Below are 21,734 nucleotides of genomic sequence, written 5' to 3' on the forward strand. Positions count from 1 at the left end.
TATATAATGTTGTTTATTTTCAATTACGTTAACAAATATATATTCATTGTATATATATTTATTTAATGGTATATCTTTCATTATATTAGCCTATTAGTGATGTAAATTCACATTTGCAGAGTTTGATAATTTATGTTAATAAAAGATTAAAAGTATTGGTAACCCTTTGTCAATACATGTGCTTATGTACATTTATGTACGCTATCAACAATATACGTCGGTAAGTCTCCAAAAGCTTAGTTTTATAAACTTTTCATCATAACGACAGTTTTAGATGCGTTATATTACTTGTGCTTATAAAACTGTACGAATTAGTTGGCGTAGATTACTTGCGCTACTCAAACTGTTAGAATGAAAAATTTTAGTTGTATTGTGCCAGCGAAAAGTTTTCCTACAAGAAAAAGATTTAATTCAAAATAAATTACAAATGATAAAATTAACAGAATTTCAAACATTTTTTTTCTAAGTCACATAATTTTACTGTCATTAAAAGTATTAATATTTTTACATATAATATTTTATATAATACAAAATTAAATTTTATATTAAATTGATTTTTAACGTCCATTTTGACGAAATTGAACTAAACTAATTTCTTAATATAACCTATTGTTTTCCATAAAAATATTGCAACAACAAAAATTTATTTTTATTATTTTTAAATATTATTATTATTTATTATTATTATTTAATATCATATTTAATTATTTAAATATTTGACTTGTATATTTTATATCAATTAACGAACACATTATTAAAAATAATGATGTGTTTTTATGGTAGAGTAGCCTTACCGTCTATAATTTATTTCCAGCGTTGAGAATTTTTTCTTACAAATCAAAATTTTTGCTTACAAAAATATTTAATTGCATTTAACCTTGCCAATCATTGAAATGTATTGAGGCATCTACTTAAGCAGAATTGGAAATTTTCCAAATAACAAAGTCGTCCCCCTTCTCCTGCCAATGCAAGAATGTCTTTTTATCTTATCGTCCGGCGCAACATCGCGACGTTTTCAGCGAACAATTGTGAATTAATTTCCATATTCGAAAGCGTAAACAGAGTGCAGTTCATTAAACCTGTTAAGTAATGATTGGCTAAGTTTCCGTCACAAGTGTTGGGCAGAATCTCGAAAAGTTTCCACATCTGACTCGCAAGTGCGCAACTGACTGGAAACTAGTTTCTCGTCGCTACTGTCAATCCGTCCGGCGCTCTCTGTGCCGCACGTGATGAACTGCGTTTATCGTAGACAGACGAAGCGAAGCATGCAATCCAAGTGTACATACAGCGAAGTGTGCTTTCCTTGCGGCTTGACACAGTTAATCGGGGGATTTTTTTCTGTTTTAAGCTTGAAGGTGAATTTCCAAGTCTTGTGCTTCTTGAGACGCAAAAAAAGCAGAAAAAAACTAACTTAATTGCAAGTGAATTTATGGCTGAGTTGGAGAGCAAAAGAGGCGTTTCTTTTTTTTCTAAAAGTGACCCTGTCTCTACAAATTAAAATTTTGTTAATGTGGAAAATAAGCAACAAAAGTCCCCAGAAGTGTCCAAATAAGAAATAATAATTAATTTTATTTTAAATGATTGTTATTGAGCAATCTAATTTACAATGTGCTTTTCAAATTATTTTTCGAATTATTTTGGAATTATTTATTAGATTAGTTCTTTCACTAACCTTCGGGGTTTTTCTATTAATTAATAGACTTAATAAAAGAATCGTTTAGATTTCTATTATTTATTTTTATACTGAGTAGTTTTAATTTGTGTTGAATTCTGTTTTTATAAAATAAAACAAATTCTTTAATGATATTTAACAATAATAATTTATCTAAGTCAATTTAAGGGATCACCACTGGGGCAACATGTTATGGTAAGGGCCACAAATGTGTCAGCTTTCAGACAACTAACACCCACTACTGTTTACCTGTGTATTATGATAAGGTAAAGTTATGTTATAAACCACAAGTACAGAAAGGGTTTATATAAGATATTGACTTGACTGGCAACAAATTATATTTTTTATGAACCATAAGCCTAATACGATTTATTACTACATTAGCAGAAACATTTAGTGGGTTCGTTTGTTTGCAGTTCTCGTGAGTATGGAAAACGGTGGTGCATTGATAATTGTACCAGAAGTGGCAGTCGCAGAAAGAAGATGTAGTTCAAGACCGTGCGGAGTGAACAAGTTGAAGGAACACTTATCGTTCTTAATATTTAACTAGACTACAAAAAAGGCATACGCGATTGAAGACTCAAGTTTAGGGAAGACGGTGACTTATTGAAAAAGGTACTTAACTAAGAAGTCAAAAAAGAAAAAAACATGAAGGAGTGAACTATGAATGTGATGAAATAATGAAGTTTAGGGAACTCTAATTGTAATGGATATACCAAATTGGAAAAATGTGATACGAATGACGATATAGCGTTAAGTACTGAGACCTACTAGACTGACTTAAGACTTTATACAATCTCAACATCAGTAGTGGATTTCGGATACATTATTTCTTGGCAAATCTTCAATGTTGCATTGTTTATTTTGAAAATCTTGCAGCGTTTTGATAACAACGGTTATCAAACCCAAATATCTAAGAATCTGCAATTTATTTTTATTTTAATTTTAGTGCTGAAATTTCTGTTTCATTGCACTGCAAAAAAAGTTCAACAAACTCTTATCAATTGCAGTGTAGAAATTTAAATCAAAACAAAAATTCAAATTTCAAAAATGAAAAATGAGTAAAAACAAATAAAAACATTAAAATTAATCAATTTTTGTAAAACTTAATATGTTCGACAGTTTCCGGTCAAAATATATAAGAACCCAAAAGAAAGACGAAATAAAAAATAAAATCCATGGGTGTGCAATTTAAAAAAAAAAATTGCCAAAGGCGTACGTGCGAATTTATAATAAAGAAACCAAAACCTTAATTAATAATATTTTTGTTTACTTTTTTAATAACAAAAAAAAAATAAATAAATAAATAAATTGCCAACTATGCATTTAGGAAACAGTGAGATTTTATTTAATTGCTTTAAATGAAGCCCCAAAACTACATAATTTTTTTTATTTAATATTTTTGCAATATTCTTTTAAAATTTTTTAATATTTTTTTTTTTAATTTATTTATTTACTTATATAAATGAAGCACTTAATTAAATAAATGCGTTACCATTTGTGGTACATGTAAACAACCAGTGCCATGAACACATGACCCAAGTTGAATAATGCCACCGGCTGAAAAAGTTTCTAGTCAAGTTTTCACGACCCCGTTTCATGCTTTTATACAATAAAGAACTTACGAGTTCTTGGAAATAAAATGGTCAATAAAATAAAACGCAAATATGGGCCACACTTTGGTTATATGATCAGTAAGCCGATCGCTGAGAATTAAAATAATATTTTCAATACAAATTTGCTGACCTACATAACCAGTAAGAAGTTAAGACGGCGATGATATCATTGCAGTATATAAGACGAGAGTGCATATTGTATAATCATGCAATTTATATTAGAACCTTCAAATATAATATTAATTGGAGCTAGATAATATTACAAAATTATTATATTTATTTGTTTTCAACTGCTTTTTAAAAGTTTTAATTAGAAATAGCCGTGATTATATAGGTCACTTCCTTAGGTTACCATAATAATCGTTGCAGAATGTCGATCTCGATTCTTTCTAGTTGCTTCTGTTTCGTGCACTTCTTCTTCAATCTCATATGGACTCCTCCATCTTCTTTCTCTGACTATGGCTTGAGATACCATTCTTGCTATCGTCATGGCATAAATGAACTAACAAAGTCACTGAATAATAATTAGCTGAATAATTTCAATATCGGGTTAGACTAGTGATAAGTTATTGAAGCGATTCGAGTGATCCATTTAGTCTACTTGGCTGCTAGTATTACTGTACAAAAATCGAAGATTTCAAGCAATTGCGAACCTTTAGTATAATCAAAGGTGCTATTATTATTAATTTTTTATTAAGCAAAGTTGTGATTTATTATTAGATTGCATTTAATTATAATTTATTTTTATTAGATTAATAGACCTCCAGAGCAAATTACTCATCAGAATTAACAAAAAATATATTATATAAAATAATTTTTGTGATTGCTCAGTTATCGCACTAGATCATTGTAGCTGCAAGTACTAGCTTGAAAGTACTAATTTGATTTATATAATAAAATCTATTATCATTTTTCGAGAATCATTTTCTTCTCCAACTAAATTAAGTTTCTACAAATTATTATTAATAAATAATAAAATATCATTTTATTTAACAATAAAAGAGCCAATAAACGAAGTAGATTTCCTTTGAAAAATCTCCCCTGGAAAGATTTAACAGTGAAAATTACGCATAAGATAATTTTCACGACAACCATTAAGACCCCATCTCGATGTACTCAAGAAACAAGATTGATAATGGTTTTTCCTATAAAATAAAAAGTCATTTTGACTGACGTCAAATTTTCATCGTTTCTTGGTAGACAAAACGTTCTTGAAAATAAAATCAGAAATAGGCCAAAGAAAAGTGAAAAGTTGTTTTATTCTCGAAAATAAAAAAATTAAAAAATAATTAATTTATATTATCAATTTGGATAGCGGCCAAAATAAAGCAAGGGACTCACTCATATGTGATCGAAGACATGATGATTTCACAGCTGGTACAGAGAAGCGTGCGACTATCACAATTCATAAGAAAACAAGTGTCCAAGAAAGTGGACTGGGTATATTTCCCGAAAATTGAATGAAAACATATAATAAATTGGTTTTATTATCTATCTTTCTTGAGAATATATTAAAAAAAATTGATTTATTATCTGTTATATTTAAAATGATAATTGTTCGTAAAAATAAAAAAGAATTGTTACTCATGAACTTAATTCAATGAAATTAATAGTTGTCAAGGTGAACATAAATAAAATATAATTAGAATATCTATAAATAATATATGTTTTGGACAGATCAAATAGCTATTTGCGATTACTATCAAATATCTAACATTAGTAATATATTAATTAAATTACCTAAGTATAGTTACCCATAGATGTTCGACTAGAAATAGCAGAGACTATAGGAATATTTGGGCAACATCTCCAAACATGATATACACATTGTAACTTGTTCTATAACTATACTCTATAATATAAAGTATTAGAACCTATGTACAAAGAGCGTTCTACGAATTCGTATGATTGGACGAAATTTAATAGATTTAAATTTTATTCGCATAAAGCTCTCCATGAATCAGAATAGGTTATTGTAGCACAGATTCTAACATACATATATACGTCACACTGTGTAAATATATAAATACATATAAGATACATGTAAATAAGATAAGATAAATGTATTTTGTACGTTTGCTTGTTTGATAAGATTAAGCATATAAAGTGCAATATATTATTTTATTACCAAATTAATACATTTATATAAAACTTTAAAAAATGTAAGTTCCCATTTCTAAAGATTCCTGAGAAGTACAAAAGCAAAGTAAATAATCAATATATATACTAAATTACATTATTATATTAGCATTATTTTACTATAATAAACGAGTTGTGGTCTAACTGAAGAAGTCCCTTCTTAAAAGTGACTATGAGTCCCATGAATATAATGAATACACTTAAATGTGAATATAATTTTGGAGTAGAGTTTTATTAGGATAGGTAAGGACATTGTGATACTTCCAAAGTTGCCTAGGAGCATCAAGTAACACTAAATGTTGTTTACTCTTGGTACTATCCTTTGAAAACCATTTGCCATTTCATATAAAGCTTAAAAAAGAAGTTTACTTTACTCACTTCTATTAATCCTTTTTAAGTCCATAAATATATAAATCTATTTTAAAAAGGAAAATGTTTCAGTAGTAAGGAAAATTTATATCCAAAATTTACTTTTCAACCAAGTAAATTCTTTTTAAGGGTTTCATATATTACCAAATATATATTATCAATAGCCTTTTGAATTATTTAGTCGTATAATTGACCATATTTAATTTTTAGATTTCAAGTACCAGGCAACAATTGCTCTCCAATTTGAAACATGCAGAAAATTATAAACTATTATTTATATATTATTATTTCATTTTATATATATATGTATATATTTCATATTTTTTTATCTATTTTAGAACAAACTACAAAAACTTCTATATCAATGTTTAATAAAACAAAGACGTTAAATTTTTCCTTTTTATTATTAGAACATAGTGTTTCCCTTTATTTTTTCAAGTGTAAACTATGTGTGTAAAGAAAGTACCCGTAATATTACGCATCTGTTTAAATTATAGAATTTCCTTACAATAATTTAAAAAAAATTCTTTTGTTGCAGAATATTAAAACGGGTACTCACCAAAGTATAAAAAGTTGTATTTTATTAGTACACATAATATTAATAATTTAAATAAATAAAAAAAGTAACAATTTTTTAATTGTCACACATTTTTTTGCAATTTTTATTGTTGTACTTACCCGTGAATAAAAATTTTAAACGAAAAATCCCTAAATTATTATATGAGAATCACAAATTAAGTCTTAAGATAAAAACCAATTTTTAATAAAATATTTTTAAAGTTATGCTAAGAATATTAAAAATTTATTTTATACCTTTTACTCATTATATACACGTATGTATGTAAAACGTGTTAAGAATATTAATTATTTTATCATTATCATATAAAATAAATAAATTTTTTTTGCAAGTTCATATGATTAAATATTGCATAGACTTTTATAACTGATATTTATTTTTAATATTAACCGAGATATAGTCAAAGCAAATCTACAAGAAAAAGAAAACTTCAGTCGAAAATCCGAAAATTTGAATTTCTAACTGACAATTTCCTCGGTCTCTATAAAGAGGATGAAGTAGAATTATAATAAGTCTCTCTCTACTGGATCATGTGTTTTTTATTACCTATGAACTGGTGAAAAAGAATTATAACACAATTCGCTCTAATTAATCAAATGTTTTTTCTAAGCAAGGAACTTAACTGCAATTAGAAAATTCTTTTTCGAGAATCTATCAAAAATTGTACCATAAATTTAGGCTCACTACATAGAACTCTTAATGATTAGAGAAAGTGACCTTAAATTCTAGTAACACTAGAGAGTCATAGACAGTTTAAATGAAAGCTGTCGCACAAAATTCTTTAACTTAACTAATAAATATGCACTCTATAGTAGTGAGTCTCAAAGACAACTTGAAAAATATCGAAAGTGATCGAATGAAAGATCATTTAATACCAGATTTGTCCATGTAGCATCATCGAAGGGCATACTCATCACACAACTGAGCATTTAAAACCATATCCTCTTACGTAAGTTTACCATAAGACTTCAAAAAAAACCTAACATAACCTATTTGAGTTAGTGCTCATGTGTCAATTTTTGGAAAACAAAAATAATTAAATGTATCTATTATTAATTATTTAATTTATTTGATAAAATAATTATTTATTATTTAATATATTAATTTATTTTAATTACTTAATATTAACGCCACTATTTTCATGAAACTACTTGCATGCTAAAACGTACTCTTCTTATTACGTTAATCAATTTTTATAGCCTCAAAAAAAAAAAGTTAAAAGAGAGTAAAAAACTTAATTAATTTTATTAACAGTTACCAAAAATTCTCTTAAGAAATAAATCAACTGAAAGAGCAGCTAAAAAATCAGTTAACACATATCAGCAAGCAAAAAAAAATAGAATGAAATTAATAAAAATAAATAAATTCCCATAAAAGGTAAGTCAAGTCGGTGCATGCACTTTCGTACAAAATTCCGTGTAAATAAATAATAAAAATTAATCTTAAGAGTTTAAATTTTATAAACAGTAAATAAATAAATAAATAAATAAGAGGAGTTGAATGTGATAACATAAATTCTGTTTATTATTGATTATTCTAATTAATTAATAAACAATAATTAGCAAATATGTAGTTCAGTTCATAAAAATTAATCTTAGCAGTGCGAATCAAACAAATAAAAACAAAAACAAACATTAAAAATTCACAGAAACGGAAAAGAAAAGCTGAGTCGGTTTTTACGCGCCAAGCCATTGGCTTTTTAATTCTGTTTTTTTTTCTACTCTGTGTTTTTTTTTTTTAATTAGTCTGTATTGTATTTTACTCTGTGCTTTTTTTGCTCTGTGTTTTTGTTTTTTTCATCTTCTTCCTCTGACTATTTTGCTATACGTATCTCTATTAGTTCTTGTAAATTTTTTTATTGGGGAATTTTCAATTGAATTCAAAAATACAAAAACAAACACAAGCCACACAAGTTCACACAAACTCATGCAAATAGCCAACCTCACAGCCAACCTCACAGCAATTCTCACGAATTCCCATTTAAACACAAAAAAATGAGTTTCTTATCTGTCACCTCCGCCAGAAATAAGAGAAAAATTATTGAATTGAGTAAGCTTTTGTGGCAATGCGCTGAGCACGAATACATGTGAAAGCTTATAATTTCTTATGAAATTCAATGGCGAACGAAGCGTGGCGGAGAGCCACCCTATAAAAGCGAACGCTCTTCAGTGTGGTTATTCATTGTGAAATTAAAAATCAAAATTGAAACAAGCCGAAGCAAACGCAGCGGATAAAACGCGCTAAGAAATCTCAAGTGAAAAAGTTACGGAAAGAATTTCATAACAAATCAAGAAAATTTAAGTTTAGCGGAAAATCGCGAAAAACTACCGGCAAATCATAAACAAAACGCAGTGGATTAAATTTACACAGCAAAGAAACAAAAACAATCAAAAAGAAGTGTTAAAAACAAAAAATTGTCACAAAAGACATTTTGCATACAAAAAATTTGAACAATTTGAAGAATTTGAAAAATTTGAAGAATTCAAAGAATTTAAAGAAATTGAAACTTTCTGAAGAAAGCAGTGTTAAAATCACAAACTTTATAAGTTTACAAAAATCTACACAAACCTCAGCGGATATAGCTGCCTACCTTACAACAGTGCAATATAAAAGCCTGAAAATTCCTCCATACGAGCAACACTTTGCCTTTACTAGTGAACACAAAATGGTCGTAGAAGAAACCCAATACCACAGTATTTCCAATAAAGAAAACATTGACAACGCCGTCATGGATTACTCAAAAATTGGACGCACAGTCAAGTCAGCATTGCTGAAAGCCCAAGCTGAATCCCGTGTCATTGTGGGCCTCAGTGCAGCCATTAAAGTCTTATCGAATGCACCTGAAGGTTCACTCTTCTGTTTGATGGCTGTACCAGAAGACGGTGACTCTGCCATGCACATGCATGAGGTGCTACTCGAAGCCTTCTGCTATGAGAACGACATTTACGTCATCAAAGTCGACAGCGCAGCCAAATTAAGCCGCATCTTGGGTAAAACAGATATGGAATCATGCTGTCTTGTACAGAAAAGCTGGTCTGGTGATGATCAGCACGAAGAACAACTCAACAAATCAGAAAATCTATTAGTTGACTATTGTGAAGCATTTTGGGATTCACCACAGCATCCCATTGTTGAGCTACCAAACGTGTGAATTTGTGTGTGTGTGTGTGTGTGCAGTAAGCAATTTTGAACAAAATCCCTACTGAGAGGGTAAAAATGGTTTAAAAATAATGAAATACGTCCACGGTGTCTGGATAATGCCGACATTTGCTGAATGTTGATATAATAACAAACAAATTTTGGATAATAATGGAGTAACCCTAATTTAAGTTATCTACTTAATACTTAACAATTAACGGGAATATTCAAGTTGCAAGTATTCCAAAACTTATGTATGTATGTAAGACTATCTATCACAAGCTTACGTTTAAGTTAAAATTTTAATTTAAATAAAATTGTTGAAAACGAAAAATGTTAAAAAAAGATTGTTTGGAAGAGAAAAAAAAATTGTTTTAAAATTAAAAGCTAATTAAAGAATTTAAATTTTAAGTAGAATATCAGCTTAAAAATATTGCAAAACATAATTTACATATTAAAGAACCCGCAGCGTACTCGTTCGATTATAAGTACGAGTACGAGTGCGGGAAGCGAGTGCAACAGTTGCACTTGCTCGAGACTTTCACTGATAAAATATAAAAAAAAAAAACTAAAAACAAAAAAAAAATGAGGAAGTAAACTTAAGTAATTCACAGCTTACACTTAGCAAAATTTTATATTAAAATTTTCACGCAATAATTTCATTACTCGTACGAGTGGCGAGTAACGAGTTGCGAGTTGCAAAATGACCTTAAATTGGATTGTACAATATTGAAAGGCAACTTATTTAGTTAATAACATTTTATGATATATTTTTTAAAAAAAATAAAATGTTTAAATTAATAACACAAAATGAATGTAAAGAAATTGTAACTGCTGATTTATGAAACAAGAAGATAAATGAAGTTTTTGTTATGTTAGCTTTTTGTTTCGAAGTAACTTGTTTTTTTTAATATAATTAAAAATAAATTATATGTTATTTTAAACTTTAAGTTTATTTTTGTATACCTGTATGAAAAATTATGTTTTTAAAACAATTAAAAATGAAAAGAAAACCAAAAATAAAAATAAAAGAAAATTATGAATTCAAATTTATTTGTTTTATTTTAAAAAAAAGATTATTCGATATAGTATACATTTGAAAAAGGGAAGTTTGTTTCTATTTATGATATTTAAATCATTAAGAAAAATATATGGGAAGTCAATCTATTTCATTCACTTGCATTAATATATGCGTCATAGCACATATAATAATTTAATTATTTTACATTTGAAAATGGAAAGTTATATTCAATAGTTTCATACAATTTATCCTGAGGATAAGAAAAACGAGTTCAATGGCTGGCACGGAAATATAACAACAGACATCACAACAACATAACATCAAAGACGACAATATGGAATCAAAAACGCTCACAACATTATATATGCATATGACATGCTTATGATCGGTCTGCATTGCGAAACCGAAATTCATATTTGCTAAAGACGCTCCTTTTATACGTACTTTAGAGCCTACATTTGAACAAAGGAAATGCATGTAAATCCTTAGTGCTTGTCGATAAGCATTACCAAAACAAAATTGATATATACTAATAACGCTCCTATTATTTGTACTTTAGAGCCTAAATTTAAACAAACTAAAACTATGATTGCTCATAGTATATAATATTATATTATTTATAAAATTATATCAAAATGGTTACAGGGTCCTCGGGGAGATATGCAGATCTGAAGTCAATTATTGCTTAGTCTGATGAAGTGATAAACAATAATCTAATCAAGATCTAAAGAGGGGTTTTTAAAATACCTCGAGTTAAGAAAGAGTATAAGTGCTTAAGTGCACTAGCTCAAAACAGCTTCAACATAATAATAATATAAAAATACTATTTAACTTACAAAATTTGTTATCAAATTCTTTAGTAGATAGAAACTTACTACAATATATTAAAAAAATAAAACCCTTTTTTAAAAAATTGATAAAATCATCATAAATTAATACTATTAAGATACTTTTCAATAGATGTCAACATCTGACGGAATTCAAAATAGCTCTATTGTTTTATGTTTTTCAAAAGAAGGAAAATATCAAAAACCGTATGATGAAACTTTAATCCACTTAAACTACTTTTTAGGAATAAACTATGATTATCTTTTAGTCAACTATTGGTAAAGAATCAATAAAGAATAAATTGCTAAAATATTTTAGTCAGTTATGCCTAAAAACCCCTGATTACAAAATCAAAGCTTAAATTTAAGCTAAGGTTAAATAAAAATTTAAGTCAAAGTTCAAGAGGTAGCATCCTAACCTTGGCCAGGTATAATGCAACAAATTGTGGTCAAAGAAGGACCAGTAGTACTTTCATTTAGTATCTAATTGGATTTCATTAACATAGATTATCAACTTTGCCATTAACAATATATGTATTTTTGAACACAAATCCATTAAAAATTATTTTAAAAAAATTTTAATTAAAAAATTATATCAAAATCTCTGATGTGTTTTCTTTCAGTCTAGCGTTTAATAGTGAACTTTCTGCTTCTAATAATTTCTGTTATATTTCTTTAAAAATACTACTGCTTTAAAAACAGGGTCTTTCCCTTTTTCGTTTTAAACGTTTCCTGCATTTGTTCAATATATTATTTCACTGTTATTGTTCTAAAGTTCGGGTTCTTCCCTAACTTAAAAAGAAAAAAAAATTTTTTTATACATTATTAAAATGAAAAATATATATTAAAAGCTATTAAACAATAAAAAAGTTAAATTAATTAATTAATAAATATGAAAAAAGAATTGACTTTGGATTTAGTTATAAAAAAACAAACATATATATTGCTAACATAAATAATTTATGTAATAAATGAATTACTTATTATTTTTTTTTTATCTAATTTTTTTATGTTAAAATTATTTGATTTATGTATAGATATACCTATGTATCTATGTATATATGTTTATGCATGATGCTATCAATAGGCAGTGTCACCTTTTTCCTAAGCCAATGTGTATTCTGCTAACTAGGCAGAGAACCAAAATAAACTCAAAATAGTGTTAAGACATTTGGATCCAATTGTCAATTTGTTTATAGGGATAAAAGTCTATTAACCATGTCTTTAACTTGTGTCGCCAAGGGCCCCAACGCCTATAAGTGACAACTTGTAGCCAGTTAGCTCAACTTACCGAAGGTAAGTAGTATAAACGGATTAATCTTGCATTGTTGTTCTAGAATATCTCCAGCTTATATGATATCTCGAATCTTATCCTCTATCGTTTTAAAAAACTATTTCTTCACAAAAGTGTAAAAAGTATTATGATGAATAAACTTATATTAAAAAAAATCATAAAATGAATACAAAATAAGAAGTAAAAGTAATGTTATGGGAAGATTTTCATGCTAAGTACATAGGTACATATATATTTTGTGGTATCGGTCTGATGATTTTAATATGTAGATACTTAATAGTGCAACTGTTCTTTATTACGGAAGGAGCTGGTCTTCTTGTTTTTTTTTTCTATATAGTTCATCTCTGCTACATATTATTTCATTACTTTTTAATAGGGAAAGTATAACCGTATGCCTTCTCTTTCTACACAAGTTAAGTTCTCCAGTTTTTATATATAAATGCAACTACATTACATGTAATGTAATACTACATTACAGAAGTACTATTATTTACATTAGAGTTATATAGAGGTTTTTCGAACAGTAGTGAATTAAAACAACAAAAATTAATTTTATATTATTATTATTATATTATTTTATATTAGAGTTATATACATTACAGAAGTACTATTATTTACATTAGAGTTATATAGAAGTTTTTCGAACAGTAGTGAATTAGAACAACAAAAATTAATTTTATATTATTATTATTATATTATTTTATATTAGAGTTATATTGTAATTAAACAATCCCAAAAAGATAAATATAAATAAACCCTCAACCTCTAACTACGGTCGAATTTCTCATGTCTCATTTCACTATCGTAAAAATGAAAAATGGTCTATTCTTGAGAAGTGGCCTCGATCGATCTGTCGATTTGTGTGTATAACATATATAATACTCATACATAATACATAGTTAATAAATACTTAATGCTGTTTAAAATTTTTTTCTAAGTCATTAATTCATAAATTTTTAAATATTATGTTTCATAATTCTAATAAAAATTTTAAAATTTGAAAATCCTAACCGTTTAAATTTCTTTTCTGCAACACGTCTATCTGTTATCAATAAAGGAACCTTCTTATACAATATTAGTTTTTCTAAAAATTTAATAAAAATAATTCCAAAAATTTTGCCATAATCAGCACAAACATTTTTGAAAATAAACTTTTTAATTATTTAAACAATTTACGTAAATGTTGCTTAAAAGAACACATAAATTTTAAATGAAGCAGAGCTTCGAAATTTTTATCTGCAGTTCGTGGAAGCAGTTTTTTAGTGTTAAAAGTTTTTAATTTTTATCAGTTCCAGCAAAACGTTTTTATCACATGTGCAGACAAATAAGAAAACTGGATTTTAGGTACGAAGATATGCCAACGATTCGGTATTTCCCATTCAATGAATCTTTTTAGTAGTGCAAGAAGAAAACCTTATCTGCAGCGCGACTTTTACGACTTCTCAAAGATACTCTTCACTGATCGTTTGCCAAGTACACTCCTCTACATTTCTGGGGTTTACATTTTTTTACAGTTCGCATTTTTGAAATCACTTGCGAGTACTTTTATTTATTTTGCATTTATTACGTCGACTGGCATATTCATTATATTCATTACCTAGAAGAGTTTAAAGTACAGATATTTGCATACTTAATTCAAAGCCAATTTGTTTGAAAACTAATTTACATAATACTCAGATACATTGTCTGAGTATGCGTACAAGTCTAACTTTATATTGGATATAATTTCATAATGAACAGAGAGAGACATATGTATGTATAAAATTATGTGAGGTATTTACCAAAGCTTAAATATATATATGTACATAATTAATTTATAAATAGATACACCAAATGGGTTCTTCATATATATGTATGTAAATAATAAAAAATAATTGCTGAGTTTGCGTGAGGTCGCGACAGTGATTCATAGGGTTTATAAGTGCGTTCCATACATGACAATGCGTTTTTTTTACTTGATTCGGTTTTGAATTGAAATAAATTTAAACCAAAAGAAATCAGTTAATCAACTTTTTACCAAAGATAACACACAATGTTATAGCAATTATTGATAGTAAATAGAAAAAATTTTTAACTTTAATACTTTTCTTATATAATTGAGCTAACATATTCATGTCTAATGTATCGATAAAAACCTATTTAATATATATGAAAATGAATAGATAATATAAGCAAAAGTAACATAATAGACTGCTTTAAAAATAATCCAAAATATATATACCACCTTGAATAAATTTTCATAAGAAACACTTTCCCGTTCTAAAACATTTCTGTTATATGTTATAACAAAAAAAATTAAGGTTTTCAGAAGAAAATTTTAAAATAAAACACTTACATATATTTTCGTTATGAGATCTTATAACTTCACTGTCCTTTCAATTGTTCGAAGGATAAAATTTTATCAAAAAAAGAAAGTTTATATCTCCTCTACCCCCTACACCTTCTACCAACTAATAATAAAAAAAAAAATAATAACAGACGTTTACGTTATAAGATATGAATGATAAAATTAAATCAAAAAAGTAAGAGTTTAATTTCTCTCCTCTGCTATACCTCCTATACCTCCAACATCATCTTTCTCTTTTCCTCCTCTTTCTTGTTCTATTTCTTCGCTTCTTGCTTCTTGTTCTACTTCTTTTTCATCTACTCATCCCTTTCTTCCCAACTTTATCCTACACTTCCTCTTCGTCCTCAATTTGCTCAACCCATCACTTCGTTCTTACACTTTCTTTTCCTCATTCAAATCCTACACCTTCTCTTTCTACTGCTACTAAATTGTCTATTCTATTCTTCTTTCTTCTACATTGTCTCTTTCTGAAACTGTCATACCTTCTAATCCTCCCACACTTCATCTTGTTGCTCCTTCTTTTGCATCTCATTTTTCTCTTTCACTTCGTCTTCCTTTCTCAACGTCGTTCATTTCTTCTTTCTCAACGTTCTTCCTATAACAAATGTCCAAAAAATTATAACTTATCAACATTTTATATATTCAATGCAATATGGTGCACTACAATTCTTCAATATTTTTATTTACTCTACTATACCCCCAAAATGCTAGAAACTAGCACTTTTACATTTATTTAGGTCGGAACTTTATATAACTTTAAAATTTATTTAAAAGTTGTTGACAAATAGATTTAATATATTAAAGACCTCGAAATATAATCATAAGAAATATGTGTAAAAAAAAGAGTAGAAAAAAATTATTGTAACGTCAACATGTTTTAGAATAAAGATTGTCTTACAACTGTTGAAATTTTTCTGAGATGAAAATTCTATCAATGTACATAGACATATATATATAATTGATATCAATATACTTTGATTTCATACTTTATTTGCATGCCTGCAATACATGGAGTAAATCAAGTCAATCTCTTTAAGGATACAGAATGCGAATTTTTACGGATAAAATTTATGAATAAAAATAATTATCTTCGTCATATAGCGACCATAAAAAATAACCAAAAAAATTTAGATATAAAATGGATTTTATAAATTTGAAAGTATAACTAAAAACAATTTTAGTTTTGAGGGGACGGAGACTAATTGACATAGAACATCAAAATTAGTACCACTGTAACACTACAGAAAAGATTTATGCCATGAATGATACTTAAATAAATTAATTTATAAAATATAGATCTGTGTGAAAGGTGTTAATACTTACGAATTTATCCTCATCCACTCTCTCCATTTAGAAATATTTAAGTTCAACATTAACAAGCTCTCCCATCCCATTTATTCCATTTATGGAGCTCAAATATAAACAAGAAAACTGTTAATTTTTTTTTTTCATATAAGAATTCATTAGCATATAACTGTGAAACATAGAAAACTTCTGTGACGAAACTAAATTTATAATTTAATTATAGACGACAAAAAAAAAAAAAAAGACTTCAGTAATTACAGTAATAATATCACCAGTCTAAACTGTAAAGAACTGTCCATAAAATATGTGGTTTATTGGCCAATTAGAATTCAATTTATAAAACTAACTGCATACTTCGAAGTTGTCGTGATAAAATATATGTACCGACATATATGTATGTATGTATATATATATGTGACTATGTGATCTTAACAAACGTATCTATATAATTATTGATAAATAAAAATCTGTTAAATGGGTTGACCAACACATGTGACACCACGCGAAAAGATCGCACAGGTTTGAGCTCGTGACGTTTAACGTTTCTACTGTTTGCGCAGTGGACAGACACAAGTTGTACGAGTACTTGAAACCAATGGAGCAGATGGAGGAGAGTGCTCAGTTCAATGAATTGTTGACTTTATAATTAAGTTGTGTAATTCCTATAGCCAAGTGAATACAACAATTATATGGAAATTGCTAGCAGACAAAATAAATGAATGAATGAAAATCACAATTTGCAATTACTTCAACAAACTAGTGAATTTATTATTTTATATAATTTTAAATAACTAAAAAAACTTAAAATATTTTCCATTAAAAATAAGATAATTTTTCCCAGTATATTTTTTTTATTTTTTAAACAATTTAATTGCCCTTATTAAGTTTTATACTTCAGACAAAATAAATTATCTTGTAAACATAGCGTTTTTTACGAAGAAAGATATTAAATACGTTATGTTTTCCAAGCAAATACCCAACTCAATCTATAGAATTCAGTTGAAGTCCAAGTGTGTTAAGTCGATTATCAAAATATTCTCAGAATCACTGGGGAAGAATTGGCTTAAGTAAATCTTTTAGGGAACTTAATTACTGCAGCACGCGACACACTTTACTTAGCCCGTAATTATGAATTTGTATGAATGTATGTATGTAAATCACTTTTTTTTTATAGAGATACGAGTATCTGGTATTTGCTGAAGTACTTTACAATCTCGGCATGACTTGGGAATTTTTCACTTTTATTTCATACTCGTCGTATCAATTTAATTTAAAGAAATTAAAAAAATTATTAAATTTTTTTTAAATTCACAATTATTGATAATGTTTATTACTTTATATGAAGAATATACACAACCGCAATCTATGAAAATATTTATATAATATTTTTGATTAACTGACCTTTAAAATAAGTAATATATATTAATATTATTTATTTTTAGAGTATATGTATATATTACATTATTGTTACATACTATATACATATAGCTGAATGCTGCAATACTCAAAACAAATTACATTTCCTAATATAAATACTCCTCGCCCCTAGCTATATAGCATGATTAAGGACATATATTTAGTGTATAATGAATGTCCTTCAAGCGAAGAAGCAATTCTCAGGTTAATGAAATATATGTATTCAAGACTTGATTTATGTAATGATTTTGCCTCGTTTTCCTTTATAGATGTTTTTTAAAACATATAAAAAATTTTTTTGATTGTTTTGTAAAATTACAATTCAAAAGATCTATATGAATTAATTATTAATTAAAAAATTAAAAACATCATTACACATAAAGGGAATCCTTTACTATATTACAGATAGTTGCATAATAAATTATAATTGTTGTGAAAAATATGCTTGTTAGTCCAATAATTTTTTTTATAATTGTGTTTAAATGAAAGACATCGAAGGCCACAGTCTGAGACTTAAATCACCTCTTAGTTACGATTTGAAAAGATCTCAGCCTATTGATTGTGAAAGACACACGACTGAAATTGGATTCCAGTCATCAGGAGATAAAACATAAAAGGATTAGTATTAGTATTAATAATAATAATAATAAAAATGAAAAAAAAAAAATTATTTACATTGACACACTTGTTTGCTAAAAATGTGAGGAATTTAAGTCGAAAAATATCTACTGAATAAAAATTATTCATTTGGTCAAATAAGTGATTATATAATTTATCATCTTATAACATAATCTCTGTCTCATATTAACTTTAAGTAATTTTTTATAGAAATTAACATAGACGGTCATCTAAAAATCCACGTCATTATTAACAGTTAAGAATTTGATATAGCTTAGAATCTCATCTACTAAAAAGAAAATGATGAAATAACTTCAATGAATGACAGTACTATAATTAAAAAAAATTACCAAAATATCTCACTTTTGACTTAGTGACATATACTATATACTTAAGTATATATACCTATATATAAGCGTACAACATAATCTTGTCTTAAAAGTAATTTATCATCAAAATTATTCTCAAAATCAAAAATACTCTTAATGTTAGTAATTAATATAGACATACATGTATTTACGAATTATGTGAAATTTTTTTTAAATGTATTAACAAATTTTTATTAATTTCTTACTTAATTATTAACTTAGCGCTAACATAGTTAAGTGGTTTAAAATTTTCAAATTCGTTGTATAGATTATATCTTAAGAATGGCTAAAAATGCTTAAATTGAAAATTTATTTAATTTCCAGTTAATGGAAAACTCAATATCGTGGGTCTTAAATGAATTAAAGTTGATATTAGTATCCGTTATCATCGCTAATTGTACTCATAGACTAAATACGAACAACCACGCTCGCTAAATGTACTAGTAATGGTTAAGAAGGATTGTAAAATCCTCTCCATAATAGCTCGCTAAAGAATTTTAAACTAATTTTCTGTATTCAAAATTGAAAAATATTAATGATGTCCTGGATTCTTAAATGAACGTCTAATAACTTATATGACGAAATGAAAGAGGTTATCTTAGAATATGAAACGTCATAGATATTTACACAAATTGCAAATTCATGGATACATTTAAAATTACATAAGATTTCCTACTGTAAGCCAGTCCACAAGCCTGTTTGACCTATTTGCAATTTCTATGTCGACATTTAATGATGTTTATTACAGCATTGTTGTTTTTGAGACCTAATTGCAATGGGTGTGAAAACCCCAACATATTAAAATAACATAACATATTAAGCATAAAACAACATAAAACACATATTAAACGAGTTTTATATGAGATTTAATGAGTTTAAGTATATCTAATTTAATGATTGAAAAAAAAAGTATTTTTTTACTGTAAACTAATAAAAAGAGGCCTTAAAAAAATAAAAATTAAATTAAATTAAATTATATTAAATTAGACGGATTCGAGTAGCAAGAATTCACTCTCGATAAGAAAAAAATTAACATTATAAATTAAACTAAATAAAAATAAAATAATGGTCTACAAAGTAGGTGCAATTATTTATATAAAAATATTTCTTCTAAATTTTAACAAATTATTATCAATCTTTTCAATCAAACAAATTAAACGTAATTGTTATCTATTAATAATTTGAGTGTAAAATAATCGATATGAAGACCAGTTTAACTAAATTTTGTTAAAATATAGTCGCAAATATTAATCAATTATTAACATAGAATCAAAATAAAATTATTTAATAAATATCAATTGGGCTCTCATATGTTATTTGTAATGTAATTTAACTGCATTATTGTGCTTTCTAACTGCACTAACTTCATCACGTTTGAGAAAGTTGTAAACTGAGCTATAGCAAAAACATAGAAATATAAAGACATGTAATTTGCCGCTGTTAAAAAAATCATGAATTCTGAAAAGGTACACGCAATGGGAAAAACATGTCTGTTCAAACGTATAAACAATCGAACTTATTATTTTATGTATGATCAATGCTATTTTGTTAGGGAAGTCAACAATCAAACCAATAGCGAACATGTTGTATTTTGCTTGGACAAAATCATATAGAAAAAACTCTAATATCAGAGCAAATGCACACATAGCTTCTAGCTCATGCGTATGTAAGTTTCTTGGTAAATTTTTTCTATTCTTCTTTTTATTGCACACTTAATAAATATATATATGCATGGGTAGGTGAGACAATATTTTTGAATGTGATGCTTGAATTTTGTTTGTGTGCTTTTTTTTTCTTAAAATATATGACTGGCTTCGTGTGCATGAAATGCACAAGTCTTCCAAATTATTTAAAATTTGATTTTTGCTGAAATTTTATACTAGCTTCATACTAATATATGATGTTTGCCTATGACATGATGCGAAAACACCGGAGTAGCGCAACCACAGTTGTTATTAGTGTAAATGCTCTTAATATGTTTGGCTGTCAAGACTCGGCTATGCCATACAGTAACAATAGTTTTATGAAGAATATTCATAAACACCATATTATACAATAATTGATTATGTTTTATATATTAAGTTTTTATTATTATATTCTTATATCAAATACAATAGAATTATTAACTAAATTTTATTACTTAAATTATATAGAATACAACTATAAACCTTAGATAACTAATTATACATTATTAAATAAACTAGAACTATTAACTAAATTTAATTGCATATTACTTATAACTGTTTAAAATGAGTTTATTTATTTAGGGTGAATATTTTTGTTTCATTGCTAATTTTTCTAAACATTTATAAATAGTATATTTTTTATTAAAATTTAAATTTTTGCAATTGTTTTTAATATGCTGGTAAATTTTGCACTATATTAACAATTTTTTAGGTTTAAAAAACCCTCAGTACTGCCATTTAAATGGCATTGAAGATATCATAATAAAGTTATTAAAAATTAAAATTACATATTAACTTGATATAACTTATTGCAAGTATTAATTAATATAATTAAGTTAATATTTTACACAGAAGTTCAAATATTTACAATTTCTTTAATTTATTGTTAAATTTTACACTTTTTTTTTAAGTACCCAGTTTGATTTAGCACTTTTATTGAAAAGTTTTTTAACAAAATTTTATTGCGGCACCCGTAAATCGGATCCTTAAATCAATTATTGTTATAAACTTTTTTATTTCTTTTTTTTAATAACTTTATTATGATATCTTCAATGCCATTTAAATGGCAGTACTGAGAGTTTTTTAAACCTAAAAAATTGTTAATATAGTGCAAAATTTACCAGCATATTAAAAACAATTGCAAAAATTTAAATTTTAATAAAAAATATACTATTTATAAATGTTTAGAAAAATTAGCAATGAAACAAAAATATTCACCCTAAATAAATGAACTTATTTTAAACAGTTATAAGTAATATGCAATTAAATTTAGTTAATAGTTCTAGTTTATTTAAGTTAATGTATAATTAGTTATCTAAGGTTTATAGTTGTATTCTATATA

The 21,734-nt window shown here is 26.7% G+C and overlaps 1 protein-coding gene across 1 annotated transcript; it reads left to right on the forward strand.

Annotated features, from left to right (window-relative positions):
* The first annotated feature begins 8,528 nt into the window (after positions 1-8,528).
* Positions 8,529-9,811, forward strand: LOC119681537 (growth arrest and DNA damage-inducible protein GADD45 alpha-like). The gene has a single exon (XM_038094766.1). The coding sequence runs from the start codon at positions 9,039-9,041 to the stop codon at positions 9,522-9,524; it is 486 nt and encodes a 161-aa protein (XP_037950694.1). The 5' UTR covers positions 8,529-9,038; the 3' UTR covers positions 9,525-9,811.
* Positions 9,812-21,734: the final 11,923 nt, after the last annotated feature.

This window comes from Teleopsis dalmanni, chromosome 2 (assembly GCF_002237135.1).
Source record: "Teleopsis dalmanni isolate 2A chromosome 2, ASM223713v2, whole genome shotgun sequence".
NCBI classification, from domain to species: domain Eukaryota; kingdom Metazoa; phylum Arthropoda; class Insecta; order Diptera; family Diopsidae; genus Teleopsis; species Teleopsis dalmanni.